Source organism: Schistocerca americana, chromosome 1, assembly GCF_021461395.2.
Source record: "Schistocerca americana isolate TAMUIC-IGC-003095 chromosome 1, iqSchAmer2.1, whole genome shotgun sequence".
Lineage (NCBI taxonomy): Eukaryota > Metazoa > Arthropoda > Insecta > Orthoptera > Acrididae > Schistocerca > Schistocerca americana.
This window is the reverse complement of record NC_060119.1, coordinates 473,010,628-473,032,559: the sequence shown is the minus strand read 5'-3', so window position 1 is coordinate 473,032,559 and position 21,932 is coordinate 473,010,628. Positions and strand designations below refer to the sequence as shown.

Here is a 21,932-nt window from a genome sequence, read left to right as displayed (position 1 = left end):
CTGAGACCACCAAGTACACTGACCTACATGATTGTTTGTTGTCACTGATAGTTCGTCGTTTGTTATGTCACTGTGCCTGACATCTCAATAATGGTAGAGTCACTCAGTTGATAGAGAGACGTGTGAGTAGCATTAGTACTAGCTGAATGTGTATCAATTGGAATATTGCACTTGAGAATGGTAGGAGTGGTAGGGTAGTGCCATTGTTCATTACTGCCGACTGTCATTGTCCCTTCATTGTGTAGTCTGACGAGGTTAGTGTCCACATAAGTACTTGTGGCACTATTTTCAGGGTTTGTTAAACGCACTGTGGTTGATGGAAGTTCAGTATCATAGTCCTTATGTGTGCACTGATGTGACAATGTTTGTACTGTTGTGTGGATATTAAACACAGAAGTATTGCTTTTTTCTTCTTGTAGCAGTGAAAAGTCATTAGATAAACACTCACAACACTTGCTGTCATTGACTGTAGCTGGCTGACCATCGGTGTGTGTAGGATCCACGTCAGCAAGGTGTTGGGTTTTCATGTTGGGTGGAGGTTGAGCAACATGTCACATGAAATTGTCGTGGTGCGGTTGTCAACAAACTCGGGGTCACCAATGTAGGATTTGGGAAATGAATACAATGTTCATGATATGTAATGACTGTGAACGTTACTGATTCACATACACAATATTCATTTATACTTGTTATATGGACAGTTACAACTTAAACACTTGGTATCTCATAACACACTGCCCAAAGTCCAGAGGTACTGTTTTTGCAGCGATATTCTTGGGTACGGAAGTCCATAGAGCTTGTGTTCACACGTAGTTTTTATATTAAATTTTCTGTATAAAATTACACATAAATGTCTATATTATTGCTAATAATGATTTTTGTTACTTATTTATTTTAAAATTAATTATAGAGACTATATGTGAGGGTTGGCCATAAAGTTTTAATTATCACATGAAAAAAATAAAGTCATATAATTAATTTTTTGTTTGTTTGTTGGTCCATGTGTGCAATCCTGGTACATACTGTAATCTCTATGCCACTGTACTGCAGCACACTGTTAATGGAGCCAAAACAAAATGGTGTAGCCTATTGATAAATTGCATGACACTGGCACTTCACTTTAACGACAAGTTGTGACTTGTTGTGGTGCAGGGATTTTAGTGTGCATCTTGAATGCAGACATGTACCTGAAAACATGCTCAGAGTTAATTATGCAACTTCATTTTTTGAAAGTGGTAATAAAACTTCATGACTTTATTTATTCATATAGAGTAATGTTTCATATATTTCATGCATTCACTGGGTGGATAATGGAGTAAAAGAGGTCCAAACAAAAATCAGTGAGTCAATGAAAATGGTTAAAAAACAATAGGGCATCAATAACAACAATACATCTGTCAGTATTATATCAACATTGCCAAGCTTCCAGTTACGATTACAAAGTCTTTATTATGCACAACAACTAGCAAACAACACATATTGAGCAGATACAAAACATAGTTCACAATAAGATCAAAAGTTCACCAAATTCGAAGATAGAGCAGTGCTCATTCTATCATCAATGGTGATCTATGGTTGTCACACATCCATTGTTATCTATGCATCAAAGAGCTTGTGTTTTGTTTTCAGTGAGGATTCACCATCTGATCAGACACTAACAGTAACCTCCATGACTCCACCATAAGGTGTACAGAAACATGTCACATGGCCTGCAGGAAGAAGAGGATAAATTTATGAAATGGACATAAAAAAGGAAAAATGATAAATTTTAGAGCCAAAGTCTCTCTATTTCTAGCAAAATAGAGGAAAGAATTGTAAGCAACTGGAGTATAATATCCTCACAACTGATGAAAAGTTTCATTTTTTTCAACTTTTTCCATCTGTTTCCTGGTTGTGAAAGCCTCTATTTCCAAAATCTATAATTTTTTACCATATTTCTTTCTCTTGTCAGCTTGTTAGTATATTTTTTTTGTTAATTGAGATGTGTAAATACATTCCATGATAAGATACTCTGTAGGAAGTCTGTTTGAAATTAACCAATTATATAATCAATTCCTTAACAATATTCAGCTGAACAATATCAACAAATATTTTCATCATACCCTTCCTTCAATGTAATGCAATCAAAGCTCCTGGAAGATGTCCTATATACAGGTAAGTAGTATAAAATGCTCTGAAAATCCAAATTAAATTTCATATATTTGCTTTGCAAATTCTGTAATCAAGGATGTTACTATGTGACACATACCTCATTTGGAAGTGAGAAATCACATATTGAGGAAAACTGACCTTTCTCAGATAGAACTAAGGTGAATAGCTCAAGCCCATGAAACTGCTCACACAGCCTGAAATGTGTTTACAACATAAGAAGATGAAGTGGCAGTCAGATCTCTGGTGCCAGTCACATGGGCTTTATGCCATCTCTGTCAAGGCCTTCATCTGCTCCCCGGTTATGGCAGTCCCATTAAGAACCTCACCAGTGATGATTAGCAACACCAGGAATAATGACATTGCCTCACTGTAAATATTGCTGCCTTCACCACATACACAGCATAAAGTCCCACTCATGTGCAATTTCCCACAGGGCAACAAAAAGAGATACTTGCAAAGAGGTATTGTTTAGTGGTTCTGCAGCAAACACATCCCAAGTTGCAGAAGTTAATGAGCAGTTTATGGAATTTCTGACTTCTCAAGCCACAACCCAGAAAATTTAGTTGAATACATTCGCTAGCAAACACCCATTGAGGTTCCTTTTGGACATCAGTGTTTCTGCATGATTGCTAAACAATCTTCTTACTAAAGTTTAGGTTCACCACCATTGCAGGCAGCCAAGACAAATCTTTGGGCTTATGAATGAAACCATGTGCCTTTGTGGGGAAAGTTTCCAGTATTAGTCCCTTATCTATCTGACCCCAAAATGGACCATGTTCTTGGGATAAACTCTTTCAAGACTTTTGAATTCATGGTTCATGAGGTAGCATGTGCTGTGCAATATCAAGGGTCTTGTACTACCTTAAGTTAGTTAGTTAGTTACGTGTTCCATTGATCAATAGCATGGAAAAACTATTGTGATGTGGAACATGTCAAATGCACAAGAAAGGCACACAGGAAACAAGTTTTTTCCTTTCTTTTTTGCATTATAGTGTTATATCTAAATATTTCTATTATCTATCCCATTCCCTTAAATGGCACAAAATGCATGTATTATAACTCCAGATTTATTTACTCATATTCAAGAATTCATCTATGGTGTAAAAGGAGTTGTCAAGGAGGTATGATTTCAATTTATTTTTGCAACTGTTACTGCTTTCTGTCAGACATTTTATTTCATCTGGTAATTTATCAAAAAGTTTTATAGCAGCATATTTTACCCCTTTCTGTGCCAAAGATAAGTTAAGTAAAGGATAGTGTAGGTCTTTCTTTTTTCTGGTGTTGTAATCATGAATGTCACTGTTGATTTTAAACTGGTCCATGTTGTTGAGAAATAATTTCATTACTGTGAAGCAGTTGTAAGAATTCCTAACCTTTTAAACAGATGCCTACAAGATGTGCGACTATGAACCCCACACATTATTCTAACTACTTCCTTTTGAGCAGTGAATACCTTTTGCCTAAGTGTTGAGTTGCCCCAGAATATTATTCCGTATGACATCAGAGAGTGGAAATATGCAAAGTATGTTAGCTTACTAATTTCTACATCCTCAAAATTGGCAATTATTCTGATTGCAAAGTTGCTGAACCTAGTCACTTTAGGAGATCCAAAATATGACTTTTCCAATTAAGATTCTCATCTATATGCACAACCAAAAACTTAGTATGCTCTACCCTGGCTATTGACTTCTTTTGATGTGTTATGTTTATTGAAAGAATTATACTTTTTGCAGCCAAAAATTGGATGTACTGTGTTTTTTCAAAGTTCAGAGCAAGCCCATTTGCAGAAAACCAATTAATAACATTTCCAAAGACCTTATTTCTATCATTTTCTATCAGACTTTCTTTTACTGGATTAATAATTATACTTGTATCATCACCAAACATTGTCAGTTCGGCATCTTGTTTCACATGAGAAGGGAGGTCATTCATATATATCAAGAACAGGAGGGGACCCATGATCGGACCTTGTGGAACACTTAATGTAATTTCACCCCAGTTAGATGAAGTGGCAAATTCCTTTGAATCACTTGAAGCATATAAAGAGACTTATTGCTTCCTGTTCTGTAGATATGACTTAAACCACTCATATGCTTTTCCATTTATACCATAGAATTGTAATTTCTCTAACATAATGTCATGGTTCACACAATCAAATGCTTTGGGTAAGTCACAGAATATTCCTACTGGTGACATTTTATTATTTAAAGACTCTATCATGTGGACAGTGAAATTGTATATTGCTGTCTCAGTGGAACAGTATTTCTGAAATCCAAACTGTGATTTATTAAGTATCCCATTACTGTTGAGATGGCTAACCACTCTTGAGTACATTACTTTCTCAAAGATTTTTGAAAATGCTGTAAGCAAGGATACTGGCCAGTAATTACTGACATCTATGGTTTCCCCCTTTTTGTAGAGAGGCCTGACAATGGCAGATTTTAACCTGTCTGGATAAATACCCTGAGTCAGTGATACATTACATATGTGACTCAAAACATCAGCTGTAATTGCTCCACATTGTTTTAATAAATTGTTAGAGATGTCATCTACTCCAACAGAAAATTTGTTTTTCAAAGATTAAATAATTTTCCTTATTTCACAAGAGGTTGTTAGATGAAACTTAATCTGCCTAAAATTTTTCAAAACTGACTCTTCCATGTACTGCCTGGCTTTTTCTTTTGAACTATTCTCACCAATTTTTTCTCTTACACTTAAGAAGTGATGGTTAAATACATTGGCTACCTGTGTACTGTTGGTGAAGATGGTCTCATTCACTTTAACAGTAATACTACCTACCCCAGTGGTTGCTTTTCCTGTCTCCCTTCTAAAAACATTTCATATTGATATGATTTTATGGCTGGAGTTGTTAATTTCTTTTCTAACATACATATTTCTTGATTTCCTTACAACTTTTCTAAGTATGTTACAATAATCTTTATAGTGTAAAATTACTCCTGGATCTTTACTAGTTCTTGCTGTCTCATACAGTTTTCTTTTTCTTTCTGAAGACACTTTAATACCTGTAGTAATACAAGGTTTCTTTGAAAAGACTCTCTATGCTAATTTGTGAAACCTGATATTATCAGGAAAAGAGACAGCAGTCTTACAGAAATTTATTAAAATACAAAAAAAAGTTGTACAAAAATCCTTTAGTGTCTAGAGCACATTTTATATTAGACAACTAAAATATGATAAGTATTTTTGGTTCTGTATAACTACATTCATATCTGTAAACAGGCAGAAAAAGAAATTGCCTTAGAGAAATTCTTAACATTCTAATATATGGTCTGTGGGGATCGAGATGTTATGTGCGGTAATATTGAGCCCAACATTAAGTATTCACTCGTTTATAATGAATTAACTTTATTTTGATAATGTTGGAACAAACACATCCACTCGAATACAGAGTTCGGAACATACTGAGATCAACAGTTTTCAAAGAAATTCATTCTCAAAGATGAGGCAGTTGACTCTTGCAGTCGATAACCACCACAGAGCCCCCACCAGTAGTGCGGAGCACGGTAAGAATGATGAGAGGCGTGTGTGCACTCGGCCGGCTGATGGCGCAGGTGCGCGTGAACGATCGTGTCGGAGCAGGCACTGATGTGAGGCGTGATCGAACCATTTCTCAATGTCTTGGTAGGCATGACCAGCAGAGGGAAGGAGGTATGGAAGGTGTCCACAGGTTGACCGTGTCATGCTGCTGATGGCACGGTGGAAGCAGAAAGCGGCGGTGTGTTGGTGGGGAGAACATCGTCATGCTGAGGCCATATGGCACAGCAGGGTTTTGATCCGATCAAAGGCACGGAGTGCGTCAAAGATGCAATGCGAAGTATTGCCAAAGTATTTGCCAGCAAGTGCCATGGTAAGTGCAACGTGTCCGGTGACAGTTTGTTATTGGCCGTATGACATAAAGGAGCAAGCATCCTGTGGCTTAACAGGTTGCGTAAGAGATGCCGGATGAGCAACACTCGCAGTAATGACGGAGTTATAGAGGCACTTGATGTTGCAGCAGGGGAGAAAACAGCAAGCTGCACATGACTGACCTTGGCGGTGGATGACTTTGGTGTAGACAGAAGTGTCACCTCAGAGTCCGTGGACGGTGAGTGTGTTACAGCGTTAGATGGCAGGATGTTCCAAGCGGAGTTGACAGTGTTGGTGTTTTGATGTGCAAAACAGCCATGAACGAAGGCTTGGGGGTGTGGCCGTGAGCTCTGTGCATGAGGCATGGTGATGGCGAGAGGTGGTGGAAGGCGGACATGGTCGGCGAAACCATGGTCGGAGCAGGAAGGCGATGAGACGTAATGTGAACGTGAAGATGTCGAATCGGTGGATGAACTACTGGTCCGTGGCGGAGAGGCGACACAGTTTGATGGAACTGGAGCTGGGTGTGTGCTGTCGCTGTCGGCACTGTGGTCGAGTCGTAAGGCTGCAAGCTGCTCGCATGAAACTGCTGCACAGTCGTGTGTCGGAGCAGAAAGATGCTCACTCGTCGAAGTAGAAACGGCAGATGTGTTGGTCGTACATTGCGGAGGTAGTGAAGAGGGCAGCAAAGGAAGCGGCACTGGAATTCAGCTGGTTGTGCTGTGGCAGAGAAATGAAGTGTCTGGAACTACCAAGGAAAGGTGGCAGCAGTGTAAATAAGTTGCTTGCATCACATCAGTAACGTAGAATTTCCACTTGAGGCGGCATGATGATGACAGGTGTGACATCTTGGACATAGATCCATGTAGCATGATTGTCAGGGTTTTAGTTGTAGCTGGTAGCAACTGCAAAGGATCGCCAGCAGTCAGAGGCGGAACAATGTCAGGAGCATCTCGTTGCATGTCGTGCTCGGTTGGTGTCAGCTGCAGCATGTGTAACTGATCTTATACCAACAAGTTGTATGTCACAATTTGCTCACGTAGCTGTTGCAGTTGTTCAGGCAAAAATGTATGTCGTGAAACAGTCTGCTGTGTATCACTGAATAAGATGGGGTCAAAATCAGAATCTATCTCTATCAAAGGTAACCTGGCGCACAAGACAAGGTTGGCGGCACAGTATTGACGTAACAGTTTGAGTAGACGAGATCTTGTGTGCGATTGCGAATGTGAAACTCAGTACTCAGCAGCAGCGGAGTGAGAGCACGTTCAATGCTGTATGTAGCATTGATATGGCTGAAATTGTCTTCTGGGGTGGGTGAACAAGTTGCGGGCGTGGTCCAGTAGTGAATGGCCGGGCGGTAAGCATGCATAGTCTCAGCGAGTTGTTGACAAGATGCGGGTGCGATAGCCGTGGCGGGATTATATGTCATGTAGCTGTTTGTTTTGACTGGATCGAGGTGAGTGAGCCAGCAGGCGGCGGCCTTGATGTCGCTGTTGGTAGTGGTCAAGCAGAGTCGGTGCGGCTCAGGTGCTGTGTAGAGAGAGGCATGGCACATCCAGTGTTGCACTGAGAAACAGCTGGCATTGTCGTCAGTGTAATTGGTGCATTGTTGTTGATCGGTAGGATGTATTTGATGAAATTGTTCCTGTGAATTCGACCAGGCCTGCAATTTAGCCGTAGTTTGGTGTTCGTGTGAACTGGGACTTGCAACATAGTCCCCGTTTGTTGCAGTCCATTGTCTGGCATGATTGTCTGATGTTGAAGCACTGCACAAAGTTAACTCATTGCACAAAAGCAAGTCAAAATTGTCCAAATTAATCAGTGAAGGAGCACTGCACTGTAAGGAAGTGAAATTATCGACACGTTGAGCGGGTTTTGATGGACGACGTGTGTGCCTCGGTTGCATTGTCGATGTGTGAGAAGGTGACGAAAGTTACCAAAAAGCACGATTCACACAAGAGTCAGGAATTTACACACTAATTACACTTCCTGTACACTGCATCCAGATGCGGCGCGATGCAAAGTCGATGGACGTAGAAATGCGACAAGGGGTCGCTGCATTGTTTGTCCATGGCGATGTTCCAGTACACATTTCGGGCGTCATTAGCATCATTTATGAGCGTCGGGGTCACCAGTGTGGGGATTGAGATGTTATGTGTGGTAATATTGAACCTAACATTGAGTATTTGCTCGTTTATAATGAATTAACTTTATTTTGATCATGTTGGAACAAACACATCTGCTCGAATACAGAGTTCGGAACACACTGAGATCAACAGTTTTCAAAGAAGTTCATTCTCAAAGATGAGGCGGTCGACTCTTGCAGTCGATAACCGCCACAAGTCTAAAAATGTTAAGCCGACGCAATACATACAGGGAGAGCCTACTCCATTAGTAAAATGAATAGACATCAAAACTAACTTTATAGCATTTTATGAATAACAATTTACTTCTTTCAAAGTAACATATGGCTCAAATTGTAAATGCAGATGAATATGCACTGAACAGTATCAAGAGTGAACATCATGCAAAAACAAACATTTGTACTAAAAAACAACCACACTAATACAATTTTAATATTAAAAGCATCATGATGGTTGAGCCAGGTCATTACCCTGCAGATATAAACAACAATTATCTTACCAACAAAAATATTGTACATGAACCCAAATAATCTTGAAATTTCAAAATAACAGAAGGAAATATAATTAAAAGAGTGGGACTCTATCTTTATGACGATATGCTACATATAAAAGACATATGCTATGTAACTGTCAAATGACGTGAATGCATTAAAATTCTAGTGTAACACCAAAAATATGGACACATATTGCAATTTTGTGACACAGTTAAGAAAGAGGTGAGACAGTTGCACAGGTGAAACTGCATCACTCATCCATTATACACATTTGTAAAACAGGTAATACAATTGGAAAGCATAATGCAATGGAAACAAGAATTACAAACTGTTCCACACTTGTAAAACAATACACAACAATATTAAAATACAAACTATGTTAACACCATTAATAAAAGAAGGGAGAAAACCATACCGTAAATGACACAAGAGTAATCCATCGCAACATATAAAATAGTCATCGTTACCTTATATGTACTTATTGTTTACAGAAATTAAATAAAACCAGCACAGCCAGACTGGCAAGACGTTCCCATTTTAAGAATGACTGAACTACTCAAGTAATCACACTGGCCTGATAACAGTAATCAACAAATGGCGCATGAGTACACACATTTACATAGATTGAGATGAATGAATAAAGAATTTTAATGCATATTCTGCAGTTACACATTGCAGGATAATGAGTGATTAATAAGAAAAAAATTAATTTTTATTTTTTCCTATTGAAATTAACTTTATTCTTATTAATGAAGTATGCAATTCCTTGCATAATACAGTTAAAGTGCGTATGACTTGCCAATCTGGTAGCGCTGATTTTGTGTGATTTCTGTCAGTAACAAGTACATATGGCTATTTTGTATGTTATTATGGATTGCTCCCATCTCAACCAGTGTATTGTTTTCTCCTTTTTTTTTGGTGACTGTTGTTAACATAGGTTCAACTCTCACTATTACTACATACCATTTTACAGGTGTGGACCAGTTTGTAACTCTTGCTGCCATTGCTTAAATCTTTATCATTGTATTAACCGCTTTACAAATGCTTATGATTAATGCAACTTTACTTATGCAACTAACCCTGCTCTTTTATATCTGTGTCTCTCAAGATTATGGTATGCATTTATATTTATTAACTGTTTTACAAATGCTTATGATTAATGCAACTTTACTTATGCAACTAACCCTCCTCTTTTATATCTGTGTCTCTCAAGATTATGGTCTGTGTTTATATTTTATACATTACACTAAAATTTTAATGCTTTCATGTCATTTGACAGTTACATAGGATATATTTTTTATACATGGTATGTTGTTGTAAAGGATAGGTTCTCAGTCATATAATTGTGTTTCCTCCTGTTATTTTAAAATTTCATGATTATCTGGATTAATGTGCAACATTTTTGTTGCTAAGATAGTTGTTGTTTGTTACTGTGGAGTTATAAGTACATTACTTTGAAAGATGTAAATTGTTATTCATAGAGTGCTATAAAGTCAATTGTGATATATTATAAGAGTGCATGGTTTTGAAATGCATTGATAAAATTCACTTGAGCTTCCAGCTGCACCAAATGGTTTAAAATCCGTAAGCTTTTGCTGGAGTACTCCCTGGTCATTGTCAAATGGTGACTGTCTTTTGATTGCTGTTACTGTCCTTATATAGCCGCACTGACGTCTGTGATGTCATAGCTGCTTGCTCCAGCGCCAGTGACACCATGTAAGGAAGGGCAGCTACATAAGGGTGATAGCAGCAACCAAAAGACGTCACCACTTGACAATGGTCGAGGAGTACCCTGTCGAAAGCTCATTGACTTTAAATCATTTGTCATGGCTGGTAGCTCAAGACAATTTTATCAAATTGTGTTGTATGTTCATTTTACTAAAGCTGTAGGCTCTCCCTCCATACACTGTGTAGGCTGTAACAGTTTTAAACTACATATTATTATGGTAAGAATTTTTCTGTGGTGATTCCTTTTTCTGCTTGCTTATAAATATGAAGAGGGTTGTTATACGGAACCAAAACTGGTCATCATGATTTAACTGTCTGATGTTTTATGTATAATTTTCTTTTAATTTTAATTAATCTCTGTGATAAAAATGCCCAAATTTTCTCACCTGGACTAGGGAAGAGAATTGATTTTAGTGTTCATGTCATTCTTAAAGGAATGAAGACTCCACATTTTTTTCAAAGCCCGTCTGGTTCCCTTGGCTCTTAAAGATGCCCTCAAACTAGAGTTGGAAAGACTATCTCATGAAAATATGTTAATGTCTATTTAATACAGACAATGTGCCTCCTCCCTGGTAACAGTAGTTACATATTAAATCATCTGAATGATCCTTATATCACAGTGATGAGGAATGAATCAGTTTACAGTATACGTCTATATGTTGTCTGTAAAAAATTAATGAACACATTATTTATTAAGTCCTAATCATGTAACTATACTAAAAATCTACTTAAAAAAAGGAAAAGGATACCAGTTAAATAGAAATTCACCCCCTGAATAGAAGGAGTTGTCTGGGGACAGTGATTATGGGCTTAGATTTAAAATGTGCTTTGCTACCTGTCAGACATTTTATGTTATTGGGTACACAATCAAAAATTTTTGTCACCACATACTGAACTTCTTTCTGAGCCATTGTCAGCTTTAACAATAGGTAACAAAGGTCATTTTGCCTCTAGAGTTGTGGGTGTGGACATCGCATTCTTCATAAATTGTGATGGATTCTTTATGAAAAATTTCACTAGCAAATGTGCTGCTGCAGTTAATATGCTTTGATGCGTTACCTACATGATGACTGCAGATAAACTACACATATTATTCTTACTCGTTTCTTCTGTGCAATCAATGCTCTTTTTCTAAGTGATGAAGTACTCTGGAAAATTATTTCACAAGATATTATTGACTGGAAATGTGTAGAATATGTCAGGATATTGATTTGTTTTTTTCCAAGACAGCAATTCTATGAAGAGCAAAAGTAGCTGAACTTAGTTGTTTGAGAAGCTCAGTAATATGCTTCTTCCAGTTCAAGTTTTCATCAATGAGTACACTGAAAAATTTAGAGCATTCTACCCTATTATTGACTCCTGTTCATGTGATACATCAATTGTCAGTATGAACCTATGTGTTGTTCAGAGCTGAATACAATCTGGTTTCTCAAAATTAAGGGAGAGTCCACTTTCAGATAACCATTTAATCACCTGAAAAACAACATTAAAAATTTATTCAGTTTTGAAACCCAATACGTTAAGGGCACAGATAATGTAGTTGCTAATGCTTTGTCTAGGCTATCTTTAGGAAGTGAATCATCTAACAACTTTGGGAAAGGAGAAAAAGAATTTAAAATTATGTACATGAGAGGTGTGAAAGAGGAAAAAGAGATCTTGAAAATCTGAAAAGACATCTTTAGGTGTCAAAATCATGATAAAAATTGGAAATTGGTTAAGACCATGTTGGGTAAGAATGGAGGAGAAAAGACAGGACAGTATTATAAGGTACACAAGGGTATTTCATTTAGGAGATATAAGACTGACTCAGAGGATTGTAAATTATGTTAGCCAGAACAGTGTATTGATTCTTTAGTTACTTATTCACATGAGAGTTTTGGTCATTGTTAATCAACCAAATGCTCAGAAAAGATTCTGGAAAACATCTATTTTTATAACACAGGTAGGAGAGTCAAGAAGAAGATTGCCAGCTGTGATAGATGGGGGATTCCATTGTCACGGGTGGGACAGTTGCACTACGTTTTTCAACAGTCAGGTGCTGATATAACATAAAGTATAAATAGAAATAAAGTAAAAATTGACTGGTTGCCTTACAAATAATTGTTTTACCTTCCCTTTAAATCTGAATGTCAGAAGTTTACAAATTGAGCTGTTATTCATCTTTAAAACTTTGTCACGGGTGGGACAGCAAATAGACGTAGCATTGAATAACCACCAACATTTTAGAAGAATTCTGTGATTTATGCACTTATTTTCTTTTTAAAATATTGAATTCACATTAATAAAACAATTCTCTACATAACATAATATCAATAAATATTAGATTAGTAATACTTACGTACAATAATTGCAATCAAAGACTGTCACGGGTGGGACAAGGAATTGTCACGGGTGGGACTCATGTGAAGTACAATCTTTTTTTTAATTTAAACTGATTTTATTATGTCAGTTAGCTATGAATCGGTAGGTAACATATACTTAGAGGGCACGTTAAGTTTTAATAACTTTGTAGAACATTTTTGTTGCTTATAAATAATATAAATTTTGGTATAGTATTGGTTTACAGTTCTGAGTACTTAATTATTTCACTTGAAGAATGTACCACTTTGAAAAAATACACTTGACTTCTCACCCACTTTCGAAAATGTCTAAATTGCCGGGAAACTCATAATATAAGGTGTCCCTAACATGTTTGACATTTGGATTCGGGAGAATAGCAAGAACTTGTTTAAACTCTACGTAGGATACATTCTGCTTGTCAGCTTTAAATACCTTTGCTGGGTCCCCAACAGATCGCATACACATAATCTGTATTTCCCCATTGTCTTCTACACTTCTCTGTGCAATTGCATCATATCTGTATGTAGTGGATTTCTTTCTTGCAGTTTGGAACTCGACTAAAATAAATGTTCCTGGCATGATTTGTTCCACAGCTGGTTCTGAACCTGTAACTTCTTGGGAATTGGGTGTCAACAGGACATCAGGATATGATTCCTCATCACTCATCTCAGAATCTGTGTAGATTAGTGAATGTATGTTGGGCGAAAGTGGGAAAACCTCCACTTTCTCTAAATCTGATTTTAGGAAAGTTCTACCACATACTAGGTTACAGGTATTGTAACCGTTGAAGTAATGCTTGCTGCGAATATCTTTTATTTTTTTTAACAGCTTTCCAGCGACCATCCAGAAGGTCTCTGTTTTCATCAATATGATCTTTTGTCAGAAGAAGAAAGTTTATTCCAGAAACAGATGATTTGGCACAGTCTAAAAATTCCTGTGTATTGCTGATGATGACTTTTCTTTGCTTAACTTTATTCCAAACAGCCCTTTTTGTTACAGCTCCAATGCCATTCGCTGCACCTTTCCCATGTGATGTTGGAAAAAAAAAAAAAAACTCCAGACACTCCAAAGTCTTGCATCATGTAGCAAAGGTTGGAAATGGTGAATTTGTTCTTAAATTGACCTGCGCAACCATCAGAAAAAATTCGTATCAAGGTCAAATTGGGAAGCTCTTGTTTCAGCTTACTTATTATACTCTTCAAACATGCATAAACTGAGTACTTGTCGTGACACAGTTCATCGCTCACAATTGCAAATGACTGTAGCCCTGTTTTCATCCAAACACAAATAGTGACCACTGTAATCTGTATATGACTCCAGTGTGCACTTTGTATCTCATCTTGTACCAGTGCTACATAGTTTTCTGCAAAATCTATTTGCAATATCACTTCATCATCACTAACTGATGCTTTCACAGTCTTGAAAGCTCCAGATTGCATCCTTTTGACAAAGAAGTGCTCCTTGAATGTTTTTAGTTGAGACTGAAGTTCAGAGAGAGCTTCACAGTGTTCCACTGGTAGTAGTCTGTTTAGGGTGACACTCATGTTCGGTCCATTTTCTCCAAGATATTATGTCACACAAATCAAACTTTCCATCTATTAATGTGTATAAATTCATGATGCATTTTTTGCATTGACTTGTCATGCATATTGCACTTTCTACATCACAGCAAACAAGATTCATAAGGTGAGTGTGAGTAGCAGGGAAACTAGCTATTTCTTTGTGAATGGCTTCAATGATGGAGTTGAAGCTAGCATGATATCTGCACACACATACATTGTGAGGCATTTGAGACGTTAGAACAACATTTTTAGGCCGCAACTCGTAGAATTTTGAAATCTTGATATCAATATCTGGATTGTCTTGCTTAAAAAGAAAAAAATGCTTCCTTAACTGTCATATTCATGTGACGTTTCTGCAAGCTAACTATTTTCCCAGTTTCATGGTCTACAATAGACTTTACATCCTTTATACCAGGTGTCTGCCTGCTGATTTCATCATTCGTGAAAAAAATTTGTATTTTGAGCAGATTATCACCTGTAAGTTTACAAGATTTACGAGATGTTTTCTTCACTACTGGGAAAATCTGCTTTACTACCTTTTTAGGTAAGCTTTCACCTACAAGCTTTCTTACTACTGCTGATTTTTTTGAGGGGCTTGAAGGAAGCACCTTCTTTACCCGAGAAACAGCTTTGCCAAGAGACTGAGGACAGTTATATGATCCTAACTGGGAAATACAGGTCTCAGACTGATCTTTAATTAATACGGATTTTAGTTTAAGTCTGTACTTCCTTTTTCTTTCAGCTTCCTTCTTTCGATATTCTAATAAAGATTTTTCACTGGAGGATACCTTCATCTTCATATTTTCCCTTCTTCTTTTATCCCGCTCTCTTTCTTTTTCTTTATGGACATTGTACTTGCTGGTATCTTTCTTCAGTTTTTCGTGAAGTTTTCTCATACACTCTGCTGATGTTTTCCCCGTTTTCTGAATAAACAGTAAGTTTTTATTTATTGTAAACCATCAAAGCACTTGTTATATCAACCAATTTAACTTAACAATAACAAGAAGTGTCAAATGGTTTAGATTTGAGTAACATCAAAAACCTGCCACGGGTGGGACACAATTTCTTTTAACATTTATAAATGACCATTTACAACTTAGAAGGTGCCTTATGGTTCATTGGATGTTTTTATTTGTTTTTCTTACTTCTAAGCTAAAATGCATAGAATTACTATAAATGCTGAGTTAGAAGGTAAACTTTTTCATGTTTTTTGTCACGGGTGGGACACTAAATACATAGTAACTTTTGTGAATTAGCTGCATACTTAATAACTTACCTTTCTTTCAAAACTGAAGTTTGTCAGAAAGATAAGATTCTGATCTTGAAATTTAACAATTAAAACATCAACAATCACTGCAACCCAAATTTAAACAGCTGCCAACACAAAAAGCAAACCTTTTCTTTTCCATCCTCATCTGTAGAATCGCCAACTTTGTTTAACTATATTTCCTCAGCTAATCATGTAATTTTTATAATTTGTTCAGGACAGTAAAATTCAACTTTTGTAGATTCAAAAAATTATAACATTGTTAAATTTGGCATTTTTTCAAAAAATAAGCCTCAGGCTCAGTTTGGCATGGAATGACCCAGATGTCAAAAGGCGATGGTAAGTAACCAAACAAGGAGAGACCAAATGCAAAACATACTGCCTAATAGTAACCTTGATCTAGTGTCTGTGGAGGTTTATGAACCTTCACCTAAGTCTAAGAATGGATTTTGTTATGCTTTTGTGGTGGTTGATGTATTTTCGAAGTTCGTGAAGCTGTTTCCTTTTAAGAAAGCTACCAGTAAGCAAATCATCTTTAAGTTTGAAAACACATATTTTCATTGGGTAGGTATTCCTAAAACAATTTTATCTGATAATGATCCTCAGTTTACATCACAAGCTTGGAAATATTTTGGTGATCACACAAAAATAGGCATATTCTAACCTTGGCATACCATCCTTCAAGAAAACCTACAGAAAGATATATGAGACAGATTGGAAGACTGTTTAGAACATGCTGTAGAAAGTATCATATCAGTTGGATAGATTAGGTCGGTGATTTTGAGGATATTATGAACACCTTACAACATTCTTCAGCGGGTTTTTCACCATTAAAAATCATATTTAATTACAGACGAGCTAGCTTTATTTTTGAAAATGTTGAATTTCCACCATGTGAAATTATGCCACTGCAAGAGAGGGAAGAATGTGTTGGGGAGTTGATGAAAAAATGGGGGGATAGGAAAAAGCAGAGACATGATGGTGAAGATAGGTTTTCTAAGTTTGAAGCAGAATAGGAGATGTTGTGTTGGTGAAAGCCAAATAGAAGTCTAAAGTGCTGACATCTCAGATAAAGAAATTTTTCGATATTTGTATTTGACCATTCAAAATTCTTGAAAATCCATATCCTAATGCATACAGACTTGTGTATCCTAAATCTAAGAAGTTGTCTGGATTGTGCAATATCACTGAACTGAAAGCATATAGAGGTGATCCATAAGTATCTAATTTTTGCTTTTTTGTTCTTTTTCCATTGTCATGAATTTAGTATATAGGAACATGTGATTTCTAGAGCTCTATCTTATCCATTGACTGAAATGAAATCTATCTGTAGATTTATAAAATTACATAATTTTATTTTAATTGTCTGGAATTTAGTATGTAAGATGAACTGATTTATAAAGCTTTGTCTTATCTGTTGACTGAATTAAAATCTATGATACACAATATAGTTGTGTTCTGTAATAGATTTGTGCTTTAGAATTTGATACATATTTGCCATGGGAATAAATTAGTGCTTTTTGCAATTTTGAAGTGGACAATGTTCATAATACGTACTGCAAAGATTAGGAATAGTATGTGAGCATATCTGTGTGTATTACCTTATGATATGATTATGAACTTTATTCATTTTTTGTATTGAAACTTTTTTGCTGCTCTTGGTGTGGTTTGGATTCAGGGGTTGATCCCTACATCGTAAACTTAGGCCCTAATATTTTTCCATTATTTTGTTCATTCATGATTCAACATATCCTTGAATACTCTGGTTTATGTGGCTGATTGAGTCCTACTCATGGTTGAGTATGTTCTTCTGGTTTGTACCTGATGTTGTGAAAATTTTGAAGGTTTTGTTGTATGATTAAACTTAAAATTTATAATTCTAGTAATTAACCATGTGTCTGTAATTATTTCTATAGTTTAGGGGTGTAATGTTGTAGTTTTGATTTTGTAGTATTTTCTTTTGACAGTATGTTCCACAGTTCTGAAAATGTGAATGCCATATCCTGATATATGTATAGATTATGATTTGTATAGTAGATATGTTTCTTATGTTTTCTTTAATATGGTATGTATCAGATACTTCTATACATCCATATGCAATCCTGGGCACCATTTCGTTCACTGTTTGGCAAACCTTATAGTCTGACACAAAATATTGTAAACACCCTGTTTCCAAATTTTGTGATCAGGATATTAAAATGGGAAACCCTCCCCGACAGTACCTTTTTATTTATATAGAAATAACCGATACCATTTATACTGTTGATTCTTGTTTAGGTGAACATTCTTGTATGTTTCACTGAAAGAATACCATTTGATTTTGTATATGGTGTATTATATTTCAGGCTAAAATGTATAAAAAGAAATTAATTTGTTACACTCTATGTGTACTAATGTTTAGAATTATTCTTGTTTTAGAAATATTTGGAATTAGAAATTTTGGCATACTTAAAATTCATCTTATTCGTTGCACAGTCTAACATTAATTATTAAATATATTTCTGGATTCATTTATAAAATAATGATGTGGCTTAATAAAGATTCTTCTTTTGTGAAGAATGTATGTAAACTCTGTTGCTATGTAAAACTCTTTGGAATACTGTTAGCACCACAGAATCTATTTCTAGTGGGCATGCCCTTGATGGAAATGCATGTATTTTTTAATTTTGTCTACAACGATGTATTTGATGGCTTTATGAAAATGGTGATTGTGAAGTCAGTGTGATATTTAATAATGTAACAAAGAACAAAATTCAAGAAATATACAGGAAAACATTCATCAGTTATTTAGTCATCAGGAACCCACAACTTTAAATAAAAATTTCAGCCACAAGAATGTACCTCTAGACTTAAGTCTTGAAGCCAACAACAAGAGAAAATGAAGATAAGTAAAAAGTTTTTCTTTTGCATATCTTATGCCTCTCAAAGCTTTTGAAGTTAATGAAGGCACTAAGATAAATTTAATGGTGATGTGTGGGAGGGTGAGATTACAAATGCAAGACATCTATAACAAGATATTAAAACAATGTGGAGCAGTTACAGTAGATGTTCTGAGTCACATCTGTAATGCATCACTAACTCAAGGTTTTTTCCCACACAGTTTAAAATATGTCATTGTTGAGCCTCTCTACAAAAAAGGGGACACCACAGATGTCAATAATTACCAGCCAGTATCCTTGCTTACCACATTTTTCAAAAATCATTGAGAAAGTAATGTACCCAAGAGTGGTTAGCCATCTCAACAGTAATGGGATACTTAGTAAATCACAGTTTGGATTTCAAAAATGCTGTGCTACTTAAACAGCAATATATAATTTCACAGCCCCAATAATAGAGTCTTTAAATAGTAAAATATTACCAATAAGTATTTTCTGTGACTTATACAAAGCATTTGATTATGTGAACCACGACATTATGTTAGAGAAATTTCTGTTCCATGGTATAAATGAAACAGCATATGAGTGGTTTAAGTCATATCTACAGAACGGAAGCAAAAAATTTCTTTATATGGTTTAAGTGATTTAAGGTAGTTTCCCACTTCATCTAACTGGGGTGAAAAATACATTATGGGTCCCCTTCTGTTCTTGATATATGTGGATGACCTCTCTTCTTATTGGAAACAAGAAGATAAACTGATACTGTTTGCTAATGGTACAAGCATCACTATTAGTCCAGTAAAAGAAACTCCAATAGAAAATGATGCAAATAATGTCTTTGGAAAAGTTATTGATTGGTTTTCTGCAAAAGTAGTTGCCCTGAACTTTTCAAAAAATACAGTACATTCAATTTTCTACTGATGGGACTACAGTTCCTTCAATAAATATAAAACATCAACAGAAGTCAGTAGCCCGGGTAGAGCATACTAGGTTTTAGGATGTATGTATAGATGAGAATCTTAAATGGAAATTTCATATTTTGAGTCTCCTAAAGTGACTAGGTTCAGCAACTTTTGCAATCAGAATAATTGGTAATTTTGAGGATATAGAAATTAGCAAGCTAACATACTTTGTATACTTTCACTCTCTGATGTAATATGGAATAATATTTTGTGGTAACTCAACTCTTAAGCGAAAAGTATTCACTGCTCGAAATAAAGTGGTTAGAATAATGTGTGGGGCTCATAGTCCCACATCTTGTAGGCATCTGTTTGACAGATTAGGAATTCTTACAACAGTGCACAGTACATTTACTCAGTAAAGAAATTTGTTCTCAACAACATGGACCAGTTTAAAAACAAAAGTGACATTCATGATTACAATACCAGATGAAAGAAAGGTTACACTATCCTCTTCTTAACCTATCTTTGGCACAGAAAGGGGGTAAAATTTTCTGATGTAAAACTTTTCGATAAATTACCATAAGAAATAAAATATCTGACAGACAGTACTAATAGATTCAAAAACAAACTGAAATCATGTATCCTTGACAACTCCTTCTGTACCATAGATGAATTCTTCAATAGGAATAAATAAATCTGTAGGTAAAATATCTAAATTTTGTGCCATTTAAGGGAATATGGTAGGTAATAAAAATTTTAAGCTTTAAAAAAGAAAAAAACCTTGATTCATGTGTGCATTTCTTATGCACTTGTCATGTTTCACATCATAATGGTTACCATGAGTTTGATTAATGGAACATGTAACTAACTAACTAACAACTTCACAAATTATTCTTACTTTAGACTTCTGTAAATTAAATCCTTTTTTGACTTAGCTGCATTGTAACCAAGGATTATGCCATAGGGCAGTACTGTAAGCCAACACAATTAAAAAGATTGTTAATTACAAAATAGTCAGAGTTCAGGTTTTTGGTTAACTTATTTCCATACTGATACTATAAGAGATTTACACTTCTGATTAATTAAGATTTTTAAATGACATATGTACCTAATATTGTCTGCTGTTTGGGAAAGTTCCCTATTCCGAAGAATAATGCATATGCAGATAAGTGCAGGTACAGTTATAACCAAATTGTTATTGCATAACTACTTTCACGCAATAACAATTGAAAGAAATATCTACAAAAACAATGTCAAAATAGGAAATAGTTAGTGAAATTTGGAATAAATAAGCTAAATCTGCCAAAATTTTAGACTGCAAATTATTTAAGAACAGTTGCTGGCTTACTGTGTGAGTAAAAATTTCAGTATGGTTATTACATTTTTAGAGCTTGTAATTACAAACTAATCACTGAACTGTAATCTGGTGAGAACAGAACCAAAGGCACTGACTTGAGTTCAGATGTAAAAACTCAGTTAATACCATGAATTTAAGTCTATCAGAGAATCAGCAGAATTAATAGAGGGAAACATTCCACATGGGAAAAATATACCTAAAAACAAAGATGATGTGACTTACCAGACGAAAGCGCAGGCATGTCGATAGACACACAAACACAAACATACACACAAAATTCAAGCTTTCGCAACAAACTATTGCCTCATCAGGAAAGAGGGAAGGAGAGGGAAAGACGAAAGGATGTGGGTTTTAAGGGAGAGGGTAAGGAGTCATTCCAATCCCGGGAGCGAAAAGACTTACCTTAGGGGGAAAAAAGGACAGGTATACACTTGCACACACCCTCATATCCATCCGCACATACACAGACACAAGCAGACATTTGTAAAGGCAAAGAGTTTGGGCAGAGATCAGAGAATCAGCAGAATATTTTTACTAAACACGTGCACGTAAAAGTTAACTGTTTGCAAAACAGTTCACATAATGAATAGCTTTGTATCTCTGATTGTAATGTTAGCTGTTACTTATCTTTCATAAATACTTATTTTCTATTATAATAAGTTATTTTTGGAATGTTCATAATATTTTGTTTACTGAAGAGTAAGTAATTTTATACTGCACAATTACGTAATTACGTAATTTGCAAATGAGAAGAAGAGTTTGAAATATATACAAAAAACATTAAATGTATTATTCTTAAGTAATATTTTGTCATCCCTCATTTAACTGATGCTTTTACTCTTTCACTGTTAGTCATTATTCCTTAATTAGTAGTTCTATCAAGCAACAAAGTTCACAGATGTTAAATGACAGTTTTATATAGTCCCCAGTATCTTAGCTACCAAAATTAAATAAGCTCATTACTTTCAATATTTTACTTTTCTTTCACTAATGGTATCCTTGGAGTCAAGGATAGGATCCTGTTAGGTACAAATTGAGGTGAAGTTCATTTACACTGTAGCAGTTGCTGCACTAAACATTTTGTTATTCAATTGACTCCAAGAATACCATTAGTGAAAGAAAAGTAAAATATTGAAAGTAATGAGCTTATTTAATTTTGGTAGCTAAGATACTGAGAACTATATAAAACTTTCATTTAACATCTGTGAACTTTGTTGCTTGATAGAACTACTAATTAAGGAATA

General features: G+C 35.6%; 1 protein-coding gene across 1 annotated transcript in view; it reads left to right on the top strand.

Moving 5' to 3' along the window:
- Positions 1-21,932, top strand: part of LOC124563030 (probable ATP-dependent DNA helicase HFM1) — an 82,889-nt gene that overhangs the window by 192 nt on the left and 60,765 nt on the right. Inside the window, exon 2 of the mRNA XM_047130963.1 lies at positions 2,071-2,154. Within this exon, the coding sequence (XP_046986919.1) occupies positions 2,071-2,154 (84 nt within the window). The remainder of the gene's footprint in view (positions 1-2,070; positions 2,155-21,932) is intronic.